Source organism: Triticum dicoccoides, chromosome 2B, assembly GCF_002162155.2.
Source record: "Triticum dicoccoides isolate Atlit2015 ecotype Zavitan chromosome 2B, WEW_v2.0, whole genome shotgun sequence".
NCBI classification, from domain to species: Eukaryota; Viridiplantae; Streptophyta; class Magnoliopsida; order Poales; family Poaceae; genus Triticum; species Triticum dicoccoides.
The window spans coordinates 162712225-162726896 of NC_041383.1; the positions used below are offsets into that span (position 1 = coordinate 162712225).

A 14672-nucleotide genomic window follows, 5' to 3' on the forward strand; every position below is an offset into this window, starting at 1 on the left:
TGATAATCCAAAACTTTTGAACCAGAACCTTTTGATAACCCAGAACTTTTTGAACCGGAACCTTTTGAGCCGAAGTTTTTCCGTAACCTAAGTTAGAACCCTTTGGCGACTTGGATAGAACCTTTTGGTGATTCGGCTGGAACTCTTGGGCGATTCGGACGGAGCCTTTTGTCGAGGCGGTCGGAACTTTTTTTTCCGATTAAGACGGAACCTTTCATCGAGGCGGTCGGAACTTTTTTGCGGATTCAGATGGAACCTTTCATCGAGGCGGTCGGAACTTTTTGCCGATTCTGACGAAACCTTTCGTCGAGGCGGTCGGAACTTTTCAATGATCCGGCAAGCACTTTCCGTCGCATCAGAACCTTTCGATGAGCCTGTCGGAACTTTTTCGGCGAGCCAACCGGAACTCCATGAGTCAACCGGAACTTCTTCAATAAGCTGGGCGGAGCTTCTCGATCCCTGGGATAGCGCTTGTCGGTGTCAAAACCGGCGGATCTTGGGTAGGGGGTCCCAAACTATGCGTCTAGGAGGATGGTAACAGGAGACAAGGGACACGATGTTTTTACCCAGGTTCGGGCCCTCTCGGTGGAGGTAAAACCCTACTCCTGCTTGATTAATATTGATGGTATGGGTATTACAAGAGTTGATCTACCACGAGATCAGAGAGGCTAAACCCTAGAAGCTAGCCTATGGTATGATTGTTGTTCGTCCTATGGACTAAAACTCTTCGATTTATATAGACACCGGAGAGGGCTAGGGTTACCCAGAGTCGGTTACAATGGGAGGAGATCTTCATATCATATCGCCAAGCTTGCCTTCCACGCCAAGGAAAGTCCCATCCGGACATGGGACGAGGTCTTCAATCTTTTATCTTCATAGTCTGGGAGTTCGGCCAAAGGTCATAGTCCGGCCATCCGGACACCCCCTAATCCAGGACTCCCTCAGTAGCCCCCGAACCAGGCTTCAATGACGACGAGTCCGGAGTGCAAATTGTCTTCGGCATTGCAAGGCGGGTTCTTCTCCAGCTCCATATACTTGTAGAATAGTGTCCGGCTTCTTATAAATGATGCGCTCCTTGGCTTCCACGTCCAATAAAGGCCATCTTCCACATGTCGAACGAATGCGAAAAGCCAGGGTATTTTTACATTTCCCCCCCTAGCTGCTCAAATAAGCTGCCTATATAAAAAGAGACGAGGATCTAGATCCGAACCACACCATCTCCCCTTCGCAAACTTTCATCGGAGCGCTTCTGACCAGAAAATCCATTCCATCATGGACAGCCGACGCGGCTCCTCTTCTCGCGCTCCCAGCCCCAAGCCTGGGGATTGGGAGAGATGCTCCGTCCCGCATAGCAAGCTAGTAGTGCTTCAATCCAAGGGGCTACTTCCCCCCCGTCATATATGGTCCTAGTTCGATCCGGGATTGTCACCTATGGCAGCGGAGAGCAGGCGGAGAGCGTCCCCAATCCCTCTCAAGGAGAGCGGGTGTGCCTAGTTCCTTATTTAATAAGGGGACTCGGATTTCCAATTCATTCGTTTCTTCGAGGTCTACTGGAGTTCTATGGCCTCCAGCTACACAATCTCACACCTGCCTCCATACTGCATGTTGCGGGCTTTGTGGCCCTCTGCGAGCTATTCTTGGGCGTCGAGGCCCATTTCGCACTGTGGAAGAGGTTGTTCTGCCTTGTGCCCCGCTCTCAGGAGGGGTCGATTTATCAAGTGGGCGGAGCCGAACTATGGCGCATCGCCGGGACTGGATACCTATCCGGTACCCCTAAGAAGGCGTCCGAGGACTGGCCCTCAGAATGGTTTTATATGGATGACGTACCCTTGCCGGACCCTGTGCGGATCGGCCTCCCTGAGTTTAACAACGCTCCGTTAAAGAAACGCCTGAGCTGGCGCCCACGGAATCCTCAAAGGGAAACTGATAGGGACGTCCTGTACTTGATGAGCTGGATAAGATTGTTGGCTCATTCCGGATTGACCATGATTGAGGTCATGGCCACATGCATTACGCGGGGGGTGCAGCCGCTTCAGTACAGAGGCCACACCATGTGGGATTTCAACGGGGAGGACGACGCCACCCGGTGCGGTCGCAAGGGACCAGATTCGGCTCCCACTCTAACGAAGATCTTATCCACTTTGTACAAGGGAGAAGAGGAGAAATTCCTCCGTGTCAACCCACGGGGAGGATTCTCCATGTATAGCCCTCCGAGCTGGGTAAGCGAACACTTTCACTTATCTACCTGCTTTCAAAATTCCAATAAGTGAGTACTTAGTCTGACGATATTAACGCAGGAGCTACACCAGATGGTGAAGCAGATCAACAGCCCTCCCCCACAACCCGAGGACCCAGAACGGTCCCTCGATCCGGATTCCCAAGAGGATCCGAACTTATGTGTGGAGTTAATTGATGGGGTGTTTCACCAATTGAGTAAGGACAACACCTTAGTGGCCATTACGGCCGACTATCCCGGACTACTTCCAGCCTCAAAGGTAACCGAGACCGAAGTCCTTGTACTTTGAAGGAGATCCATCCATGCCTTATTTTAAATGCTGCAAACCAATAGTGTTTCGTTTTGCAGGGGAAATCCTTGAGGCGGAGTGCCGGGCCCGCGGTGGGCAGCCAACAAGGGCCGCTGAAGCCAGGCGGGCCAAAAAGAAGTGTGGACCAGATCGAAACTCCGGTGCAACAGTACGGTGTGCGAATTTAACGCCTAGGGTTTATGCCCTCAAATCACGCTAACGCCCATGTTCTCCTTAGGAAGAAGAGAGCCCGCCGGACTATATCCACCGGCCAGACTTCAAGGCCGGGTCCAGAAGCGGAGGCAGAAACGGGGCGCGTGTTGGGCGTTCCTCCGACAGAGGATGCAGACGGGCTATCTGCCACCAATTTAGAGGTGGAGAGTGCCATGAACCACATGCATCGCCGGACTGTTCTTCAGGACGCATGTTTTTCCCCAGAGGCATTGAACGCCTTTAATACGGGAGATGCGTACCTCCGTGCTGCTCAAAATGGTCTAGCCAGAGCCGTAGAGCAGTATGTAAAAGACATACGGGTGAGTAAATCTGATGGTTATATATGTCAGTAGCCCCCGAGACTTGAAATAGTTAAGATAACTGTTTTAAGGATCATATGTTATGCAGGGTCTTACAGAGAAGAACACGCAACTGTCTCAGGAGTTGGCAGAGTGCAAGGCCCAACTCGAGGCCGCACTGGCCGCTTCAGCTATTTCCAAGGGGACCCCCTCAGGTAATATATGCTCCGAAAAATAATTCCGTTGTGAAGTGCGGCATGTGTGCAATTCTGACGATAACAGTGCAGATGGGGCCAGAGTAAATCCGGACAAGCAACAGCTCCTACGCCAACTAAAGGCTGGCGAGAGCGTGCTGACAAGGGTGAGGCAAGAGAAGAACAAACTTCAAGACGCCAATACCCAGCTGGGCAAGGAACGAAAGGATGTTTGTATTCAGCTGTTTGCTTCCGTAAAGGAGAATCGGCGACTTCGACACGGCATTTTTAGTAAGTGCTTGAACGAATTCTCGAAAAAAAATTCGGCGAAGAAGTCGATTGACAGAGCTATGTCTGTAGGTCTACTGGCAGGTCGTCCTGCGGAGGAAATGCCCGGTTCAACGGGGGACCTTCTTCCCGAGCTGTTGCAACTGCATGAACGAGTTCGGCAGGCAATGCAGGGCGTCGTCCAGGCTATGTGTCCATCCATCTCTACGCCCGAAGGCCTTGGGGAGCTTGCAAAGAAGCTGGAGGGAGTGCGGCAGCGCTTCCGGTTGTGGAAGATATCGGCCTGTCGTCAAGGTGCCAGGGAGGCCCCGGCCATGGTGAAGACTCGGTATACGAAGGCTGACCCGAACCACATGGCCGAGGTCGGCCCTATGGGTCCTGACGGAAAGGAGATCCCTGTCAGCTTGGTATATGGCCAGGTAGAGCTGGCTGCAAAGTATTATCAATAGGACTGTAAATTAGACCGCCTGTTGGATGGTATTGAAGAAGAATATACAGAGTCGGATTGACTCTGTAATTTAAAATGACATGAAAAATGCCTTCTAGCCGGATTGTAGATCGTTTGTCATTGCGGACCTTTTTGCTTCGACCTCTGGACCCTATAGTCTGGAGTGTGTCTGAATACCCTCTCGATTATGTAAGAACCGGGGCATGCATGGAGACAAGGCGTAGGGGTCATAATTGCTTTAGCAGACAAGTGCCCAACTAGTTATGTTATATTACATGGTTAGTAAGAAACATCTTCCAGGGAGAATAGTTCCGTTAGGGGTTCCTTTCCCTGGGAGGCATGCCCTAAAGTGCATGTCCGAACTGCTAAAAAAGAGCAGAAAACCATCTGGGGGCAGATAAATAAACAAGAAAAATCATCTTTTAGTTCACTGACCGAATATTCCCTTAAGAACGCTAGCTTTCGGCTTCACCCAGTCTGAGGTACACATCCGGCTGACCCGGTAGTAACAATCACAGAGGTGCTCCCTTTACCACCTAGCCGAACGAACGGGAACATAGGGGTAAGCACAGGAGCCAGGCAACCCAGCTTGGCCAAAACTTAAGTCATATCGATGCATATAATGGTGTATAAAAGGTTCATGCAGAAGTGTCACACATTTTTTGGGCATGAGGCCCATTTATATAAACTTCTGATAAAGAAGCCCCCAGGTATGATGAGCGCGGGTGGCACGTCAAGTATGTGCGAACAATGCGCAAGCAAGCCCCTAAGGGCTTGGGAGAAAAAAGGGTAGGGAGAAGGAGAGAAATTCCAGACAGCTAATGTGAAAAAATAAAAAGGGGACAGAGGAAGGAGACGAACACGGAGTCCGGCGCTAGGCGTAGAATCTTCGTAGGCGTGCTGCGTTCCATGGGTTCGGCTCGAGTCGGTTGTCCGATGCGTTTCGCAGACGGTACGCTCCACCAGTCAGTACTTGGTCGATTATGAAGGGACCCTCCCATTTGGGCTTTAGTTTGTCCTTTTTCTTGTCCGGCAGGCGTAGAACTAGTTCGCCAACGTTGTAAGTTTTGGCCCGTACTTCTCTGCTTTGATATCTTCGAGCCTGCTGCTGATAGAATGCGGAACAAGGTTTTGCCACGTCGCGCTCCTTCTCCAATGCGTCCAAGCTGTCCTGCTGATCGAGCTCGGCTTCTCTTTTTTGTACATGCGCACTCGAGGTGAGTCATGGATTATGTCGCAGGGCAGAACTGCCTCTGCGTCATATACCATAAAAAATGGTGTGAATCCGGTAGTGCGATTCGGCGTGGTCCGCAGCCCCCAGAGTACGGAGTAAAGCTCCTCCACCTAGTGCGTGTTGGATTCCTTGAGGGATCGCACTAGTCTGGGTTTGATGCCGCTCATAATAAGACCGTTGGCTCGTTCGACTTGACCGTTAGTTTGTGGGTGATAGACTGAAGCATAGTTGAGCTTGATGCGCATGTTTTTGCACCAGAGTTTAACTTCGTCGGCCGTAAAGTTTGTGCCGTTGTCAGTTATGATGCTGTGGGGGACGCCATAACGGTGTACAACCCCGAATATGAAGTCTATCACCGGTCCGGATTCGGCCGTTTTTACAGGCTTGGCCTCTATCCATTTAGTGAATTTGTCCACCATAACCAGTAGATATTTTTTCTTGTGGGTTCCTCCTTTAAGGGGTCCAACCATGTCAAGCCCCCAGACCGCAAAAGGCCAGGTAATGGGTATGGTTTGTAAGGCGGTAGGCGGCATGTGGCTTTGATTAGCGAATAATTGGCAGCCGACGCATCGCTGCACTAAGTCCTGAGCGTCTGCCCGGGCCGTCGGCCAATAAAATCCGGTACAGAAGGCCTTGCTTACAAGGGCTCGGGCTGCAGCGTGGTGCCCGCCGAGTCCGGCATGAATTTCAGCCATAAGATTTCGTCCTTGTTCGTTGGAGATACACCTTTGAAGGACTCCGGTTGTGCTTTTCTTATAAAGCTCTCCCTCGTGGACTTTGTAGGCTTTAGATCGCCGTACTATGCAGCCGGCCTCGTTTTGGTCCTCTGGAAGTTCCTGCCTAGTTAGGTAGGCTAGGAATGGTTCTGTCCACGGGGCAATGACTGCCATTATTGTGTGGGCTGACGGTGTTGCTTCGTTGAGGGGCAGTGTGGTTGTGTCCGGGTTGTTGTTTCCGGACTCCCCCTCCCATGATACGGATGGCTTGAAAAGCCTCTCTAGGAAGATGTTGGGAGGGACGGCATCGCGCTTTGCGCCGATGCGTGCCAACACGTCTGCTGCCTGGTTGTTCTCCCGGGCTATATGGTGAAATTCGAGCCCCTCAAACCAAGCTGACATCTTTAAGACGGCACTGCAATAAGCTGCCATTTTCGGATCCTTGGCGTCAAAGTCTCCATTTACTTGAGATATCGCGAGGTTTGAATCCCCGCGGACCTCTAAGTGTTGAATGCCCATGGAGACTGCCATCCGGAGGCCATGTAGAAGGGCCTCGTATTCGGCTGCATTGTTGGAGTCCGTGTACATTATCTGAAGTACGTACTGGACTGTGTCTCCTGTAGGGGACGTCAGGACGACGCCAGCCCCCAGGCCAGCCAACATTTTGGAGCGGTCGAAGTGCATGATCCAGTTGGAATATGCACCGTACTCTTTAGGGAGTTCGACTTCGGTCCATTTGGCGAAGAAGTCAGCCAAAACCTGCGATTTGATGGCTCGCCGTGGCTTGTAAGTTATATCGAACGGGAGGAGCTCAATGGCCCATTTGGCAATCCGGCCCGTTGCGTCGCGGTTGTTTATAATATCATTAAGAGGTACTTCGGATGCTACTGTTATTGAACACTCTTGGAAATAGTGTCGCAACTTCCGGGATGCCATGAACACCGCATATGCTATCTTTTGATAATGCGGGTACCGTGACTTGCATGGATTTAGGACAGTGGACACGTAGTAAACTGGTTTTTGGAGAGGGAACTTGTGTCCGTCCGTTTCTCGTTCGACGACGAGCACCGCGCTTACAACTTGATGGGTTGCCGCGATGTATAATAGCATTGGTTTGCCCGTGTTGGGCGTGGCCAGGACCGGATTTGTTGCCAGTATGGCTTTGATTTCTTCGAGTCCGGCCGTGGCGGCATCCGTCCACTCGAAGTGTTCGGTGCGCCGCAGGAGGCGATAAAGGGGTAATGCCTTTTCTCCTAAGCGGGAGATAAAGCCGCTTAGAGCCGCCACGCATCCAGTCAATTTTTGTATTTGCTTGAGGTCTTTTGGGATATCCAATTGCGACAGAGCTCGGATCTTGGCTGGGTTTGCCTCAATTCCTCTACCGGATAAAATGAAGCCCAAGAGCTTTCCGGCTGGTACGCCGAAAACGCATTTTTCTGGGTTGAGCTTGATGCCATATGCTCGGAGATTGTCGAATGTGAGCCTCAAGTCGTCTACTAGAGTTTCGACATGCTTGGATTTGATGACCACGTCATCTACGTACGCTTCAACTGTTTTGCCGATCTGGTTGGCCAGACATGTCTGAATCATGTGCTGATATGTCGTGCCGGCGTTTTTGAGCCCAAAGGGCATCATGTTGAAGCAGAATGGGCCGTATGGGGTGATGAATGCCGTCGCGGCTTGGTCTGACTCTGCCATCTTTATTTGGTGGTAGCCAGAGTATGCATCGAGGAAACACAATGAATCGTGTCCTGTAGTGGCATCGATGATTTGATCAATTCGGGGGAGGGGGAAGGGATCCTTTGGGCAGGCCTTATTTAGGTCTTTGAAATCGACGCATAGGCGCCAGGATTTGTCCTTTTTTGGTACCATCACCAGGTTTGCCAGCCAGTTCGGATGTTTTATATCTCTGATGAATCCGGTTTCCAGTAGTTTTGCTAGCTCCTCTCCCATGGCTTGTCTCTTGGGTTCGGAGACACGCCGAAGAGTCTGCTTAACGGGCTTGAACCCTTTCAGGATGTTCAGGCTGTGCTCGGCCAGCCTGCGTGGGATTCCTGGCATGTCTGAAGGGTGCCAGGCGAAAATGTCCCAATTTTCTTGTAGGAATTCTCTGAGTGCGCGTCTACATCAGGTCTTAGGTGTGCCCCGATGGAGGCCGTTTTTGTGGTGTCCGTTGGATGGACTTGAAACTTGACTATTTCGTCTGCCGGCTTGAAGGAGGTGGACTTGGATCTCTTATCGAGTATCACGTCGTCCCTGTCCACCGTGGAGCGCAACATGGTTAGTTCCTCAGCCGCTAGGGCTTTGGATAATGCTTCGAGGGCTAGTGCGGCTGTCTTGTTTTCGGCGCGAAGCGCTATGTCCGGATCACTAGCAAGGGTGATAATTCTGTTGGGTCCGGGCATTTTAAGCTTCATGTACCCGTAATGGGGTATAGCTTGAAAAATTGTGAATGCTTCTCGCCCTAACACAGCGTGGTATCCGCTGCTGAACGGGGCCACTTGAAATGTGACCTCCTTGGATCTGTAATTATCCGGCGTGCCGAACACCACGTCTAGTGTGATTTTCCCTGAACAGCATGCTTCCCGGCTGGGGATTATTCCTCTAAAGGTTGTGTTGCTTCGCTCAATGCGGCTCCAGTCTATTTCCATTTTTCGCAGTGTTTCCTCATAGATGAGGTTCAATCCGCTACCACCGTCCATGAGTACCTTTGTAAGCCGGAAGCCGTCCACTATCGGACTAAGGACCAGTGCAGCTGGTGCTCGGGCTGGCCGGAGTTTAGGTTCGTCACTAGCATGAAAAGTAATAGCCGTGTCACTCCATGGATTTATTGTTGCTACTTGGTAGACTTCGGCAAGGCTGCGGAGCGTTCACTTCCTTGCATTGTTTGATGTGAAAGTCTCGAAGACTGTTGACACCGTACTGGCGTTTCTGGGTTGGTGCTCTGCGGATTCTGGAGTTAAAAGTTCCTCGCCACTCTTGGCCACCTGCGGGAGTATCCAACATGCTCTAAGGCTGTGAGTTGGTGCGACCTCCCCTGAACTATGAATTTTACAGGGTCCATTAAGCCATCCCTCCAGTACGGTCCCATACCCTATAGAGGGTTTTTGTTTTTTGCGGTTTGGCTCAGGTGTCTGGCGATAATGCGCCCTTTTGTTTCGGACTGGGATTGTATTCAGGGTCGGATTGTCCCAGAATTTCGTTTGAGTTTTTCGAACGCTTTCTGTCGCATAGTACTTTCGTACTATGGATGTCAAGTCGGCGAAGCGTATAATTTCGCGGCGACTTATGGCGTTGAGGATTCCGATGTCCGTGTAGTTGTTACAGAAGAACGAAATTGCGTCCTCCTCACGGCAGTCCTTTATCCTGTTCATAACTAGGAGGAATCTGGCCCAGTAGTGATGTACTGTTTCCCCGGGCTCTTACCATATTTGGGATAAGTCCCTTATATTAGGGTGGGCGGGTGGATTTAAATCCGGAACCTCTCCCGATCTAAGACTCAGGGGCCAAGAGAATTCCGAATTCGGAAGCTTATTTTCTTGGACGTTGTTCAATGAGTCCGGCCTGCTGCCTGACTTTAGGTTCGGGGCTTGGACGACGTCCTCCCCTCCGCGGCCGTCCGGCTTGGAGGGGTCGGGCATCCGGACACATCTGGTCCTTAGGATGGGTGGGGATTCGCCGCATTGTTCTTCCACCACTTCAACGTGGTGGGTGACCTGGGGAGAGCCGATCTCTCTCTGATCGGGTTTAAGCCCAATCTGGCCGTAATCTGTAGCAACTCCCAAGGTGGCGATGTGATCCAAGAGATCATTTAGGGAAGAGAGCTCCATCGGATCTAACTGCTCGGCGAGTTCCGAGCTGATCTGGAGATTGTTTTCGATGACCCAAGAGGTCATCGCCGGTGCAGCGGTCAAACAAGCGATCATCAAAAAACTGCCTATCTGGAGAGTTTGGCCGACAGCCAGAGATCCTTTAGCAACAGCGCCGTCTTTAAAGACGGGGTGCGGCATCCTTCCTGTTAATGACGACACAAAGGAACTCTCAATGGAAGCACCAATGTCGGTGTCAAAACTGGCGGATCTCGGGTAGGGGGTCCCGAACTGTGCGTCCAAGCGGATGGTAACATGAGACAAGGGACATGATGTTTTTACCCAGGTTCGGGCCCTCTGGGTGGAGGTAAAACCCTACTCCTGCTTGATTAATATTGATGGTATGGGTATTACAAGAGTTGATCTACCACGAGATCAGAGAGGCTAAACCCTAGAAGCTAGCCTATGGTATGATTGTTGTTTGTCCTACAGACTAAAACTCTCCAGTTTATATAGACGCCGGAGAGGGCTAGGGTTACATAGAGTCGGTTACAATGGGAGGAGATCTTCATATCATATCGCCAAGCTTGCCTTCCACGCCAAGGAAAGTCCCATCCGGACACGGGACGAGGTCTTCAATCTTGTATCTTCATAGTCCGGGAGTTTGGCCAAAGGTCATAGTCCGGCCATCCGGACACCCCCTAATCCAGGACTCCCTCAGTGCCCTCCAAGAACTCAACACCACCGTGCGCGAGCCCCACGGTGGGCACCAACTATCGTGGAATTAACACGTCAGATGTCCTTAGTGTCAGGACTTAGTCGCGAGGACAATGCATCTATTTGGTAGCTTGAGAGGGGTTGATCGGGACAAGAGACGCAACACACAAGACAAGGATTTAGACAGCTTCGGGCCCCGGGAAACATCATCCGGTAATAGCCCTACATGCTGTTTGTGGCTAGGTCTCATTATGTTCTTGGGAGTCTCCGTAAACCGGCTCTCCTCTAGTTTCTAGCCCTAGAGATTGTTTCTTGTCCTTCTCCCCCTTTGAGGAGCCCTGCCCCTCCTTATATATGTTGAAGGGGTGGGTTACATGTGGAGTCCTATTAGGATTAGGACTAGTCTATTACAAGTGGAATCCTAGTCTGCCCCCTTAAAGGAAAACTCATGCCTTTCCTCGTAAACCGGCCCACCAGAGTATAATCTGGCCTGCTGGGCCTTGGGCCTTGTTGTCCGTCTGATCCGCCCGCCGGGTCTCTAGTGAGTCACAATGTCCAGGTGGGTTATATGTAAACCGCCATGTACGGGCATATCACCAGTGAATCGCCAAGCTCCAGCCGGGTCTCTGGTGAATCGCCAAGTCCGACCGCGTCATAATTCCAGCCGGGTCATACCGCGGGGTATATCCCCGACACTCCTGAAACTTCGCAGAGTGGGAGTTCTTTCCTCCTGGCATAGGGTTTGAGATAGTCTTCACAAATGTAGACCATCTCGAATAGATGCCATTAGCTAGGTAGTACCCCTTGTTATAGTGTCGCTCATTGAACTCGAAGTTCATCGGAGGAGAATGACCTTCAACAAGCTTGGAAAAGATAGGGGAGCACTGCAGGACGTTGATGTCATTGTGAGTTCCTGGCATCCCAAAGAAAGAGTGCCAAATCCAAAGGTCATGTGTGGCCACTGCCTCAAGTACCACACTGCAACCGCCTTTGACACCTTTGTACATCCCTTGCCAAGCAAGTGGACAGTTCTACCATTTCCAATGTATGGAGTCAATGCTTCCAAGCATCCCAGGAAATCCTCTTGGTGCATTCTGTGCTTGGATCCGAGCAGTGTCTTCACCATAGGGTGATCGCAACTATTGCGGTCCAAACACTACCATCACTGCCCTGTAGAACTTATAGAAACACTCAATGTCCATGGACTCGGCCATGTGCCCATACTCGTCGAGTGAATCACCGGGAGCTCTGTATGCAAGCATCCTCATAGTTGTCGTGCACTTCTGGATTGAGGTGAATCCAAGTGTGTCGATGCAATCCTTCTTTTAATTGAAGTATCTGTCGAACTCCCAGATGGAATTCACAATCCTGAGGAAAAGCTTTCGGCTCATCCGATAACTGCGCCGAAATGTTTTCTCGCCGTGCAATGGAGCATCGGCAAAGTAGTCGAAGTAGAGCATGTAGTAGCCTTCCAAATGATGTCGGTACTTTGCTTTCAGCCACCCCGGTGCCAAGCCACCTCGCCGCGGCTTTTCATTGCTCGCGAGCAGGACGGCAAGGGCGGCGAGGACCATGAGATGCTCCTCCTCCTGGACATCGGCTTCGGCTTCCTCCTCCCGCAACGCCGCGAGCACCTCCTCGTCGTCCGAGTCCATCACCATGCCGGGTCGGGCAGACAAATCACCGAACACCGGGTGGGCATAGTAGGCGCATAGCCGTGGTATGCCGCCCTGCGTGGTCGGGGAACCAGAAAACTTGCCCGGAAGGTGGTGACGACGTTGCTGCCACGAAACCTTCTCTCCTTTCTGGCGGGGAATGGCCTATCTAGCGGTGTTGGGCGGTGCGTAGCGCCAGGATCGGCACGGGTGGTGGCCGAGCGCGCAGGAGGTGAGGGGCGAATCTGGACGATTTCCTTGACTTTTCACCTGACAGTGTGGCCCAGGCGTGTTTTTCCCTTCCACCGGAGCCCTCGAGCGCCCCCTAGCACGCTGGTTCAACCTGGGATTGCCGGGCTAAAATACGGGCCGAGCTGGCAGATTTCGGCATCTTGGGGCGCGACTGCTGCTTTTTTTCGGCGCCGGCGCCCAAAAAGTCGCCCTGGGGGGCTGTTGGGGGTGTGGCTGGAGATGCTCTTACACAACGATGCACAACAATGCGTGATTTTCCTGTTGTGGGTCCAACCAGTATATTTGGAATAACATTGAATTCATATGTTGGAAAAATGACAGAACTTTACTCGCACAATATGCATGATAAATTCGGGTTGAATTGCTTATATATCTTTGTAGATTTGTAATTTTTTGCTTACCACTGAAGTATGCTTGCTATTTTTTGATATTTTCTTAACGTGGTAATGAGACAATATACATGTTTAAATACTGACCCAACCAACCCAAAACCATGACACCAACTTTAGAGAAAATTAAATGCAAAATTAATTTTGCAATATGTAGCTAGCTAAAGAACATATCTTGTTAATAGATATGCATGCATGGGTCTTTGAGAGAATTTTTCCATAGCTTGTTGAGTATATGACTATATGTATCATTACAGGAAAAAAAATCACCCGTTTTTATCTAGATCGATTCTTAGCAATTTTGGGTTAATTATAAAGAAAATTTGTGGTGTTATAACGCATTAAATGAGTACAATTATCATATGATCATAGAATAAAAGGTGTAAATGGACGCCAAAGTTAGAGATGAGCACAATGCATGTGGGCGATGGGCCGGAAGGCTTCCCTCATCCTCGCCGATCCTCCCCTATAAATCCATGCCTCCTCCCTTGCTTTCAACTCGCCAAAACCAGCAACTTCCCTACCTTTTCGACCTTCTACTGGTATTACCCATCGTACTCCCTTTCGACCTTCTTCTGGTATTACCCATCGTCCTCCCTTTCGACCTTCTGTTGGTTTTACCCATCGCCCGGCAATGGCCCGCAAGAAGGTGCCCCTCCGGTACATTGGCAACTCAACACGCCGCCGTACTTATGAGACGCGCCGCAACAACCTGATGAAGAAGGCGGACGAGTTGGGCATCTTGTGCAACACCAAGATCTGCATGCTAGTGTATGATGAGGGCACCGCGGCGCCGGACGTTTACCCATCCCACATGGAGGCGATGGCTATCCTGAATAGGTACAAGAACATGCCCGACATGGCGCGGTTCAAGAAGGTGGTGACCCAGGAAGAGTTCCTCACCAAGCAAGTCGCCAAGCTCCAGCATGAGGCTAACAAGCTCTGGCGCGAGCGTGAGGACCGTGATACCAGGATCCTTCTTCACAAGGCCATGCTCAGTGCCAACCTGAATGTTGAGGAGGTTGCCAGGGTTGGCTATAAGTTGCAGGAGATCCGCAAGAGCCTCGCCGACCGCATCGCTAATACCAGCGGGCAGCCGCCATTCTTCCAGCCCCAAGCGCCATACGTCACCGGTGGTGTCAACATGGGTCCTCCATCACTGGACCAGGTGCCGCCACAGCAAGAGGGCTGGCAGCCAGAGGTCTTCCAGGCCCAGGCACCACAGGTCACGAGCAACGCCGACAAGGGGTATCTGCCGCCCCAGGCACCATATGTCACTGGCAACGTTGACATGGGGCCTCTGCAAATGTATCATGTGCCGCCACAGCAACACGATTGGCAGCCACCAACATTCCAGCCCCAAGCACCATATGTCCCTAGTAGCGTTGACATGGGGCCTCCGCCGATGTATCAGGAGCCGCGGCAGCAGGAGGAGGGCTGGCAGACACCGGTCTTCCATCCCCAGGTGCCATACGTCATTGGCAGCATCAACAGAGGGCCTTCGTCGATGTACTAGGCGTCACCGCATCAGCAAGAGGGCTGGATTGACATGCAGAGGTCCGAGTGGGGTGGCGCATTGCTCTACAATGCTAACGGTACTGGTGGCCACGACGGTGCCGGTACTAGCTCTAGCACCGGCTTCCCCATGGATGATCTGATGCAGTTCTTCAACGATATGGGATCCGGGTTGTAGTGAGCACCAATTGTGGGGAGCACCTTCTTCGAGTAGAGGATCGATCCTCCCATGCAGTGCATGGTCATGCGTGTCGTCTCATCTTACTTACTCTTGGCATGGTTAAGATACAGGAATGGTCGTTAATAAGTTGAGACAATCAGTCTCGGTCATGCTCTTTGAGCGGAGGCATTTTTATTCTAGTCATTGAAATTGTTATACAAGATTTTTTTTCTGTCATGATATGTTTTTTTGATATCT

The 14672-nt window shown here is 51.2% G+C and overlaps 1 protein-coding gene across 1 annotated transcript; it reads left to right on the forward strand.

The window, feature by feature from the left end:
* Nucleotides 1-13373: 13373 nt before the first annotated feature.
* On the forward strand, nt 13374-14255 carry LOC119360730 (agamous-like MADS-box protein MADS4). The gene has a single exon (XM_037626246.1). The coding sequence runs from the start codon at nt 13374-13376 to the stop codon at nt 14253-14255; it is 882 nt and encodes a 293-aa protein (XP_037482143.1).
* Nucleotides 14256-14672: the final 417 nt, after the last annotated feature.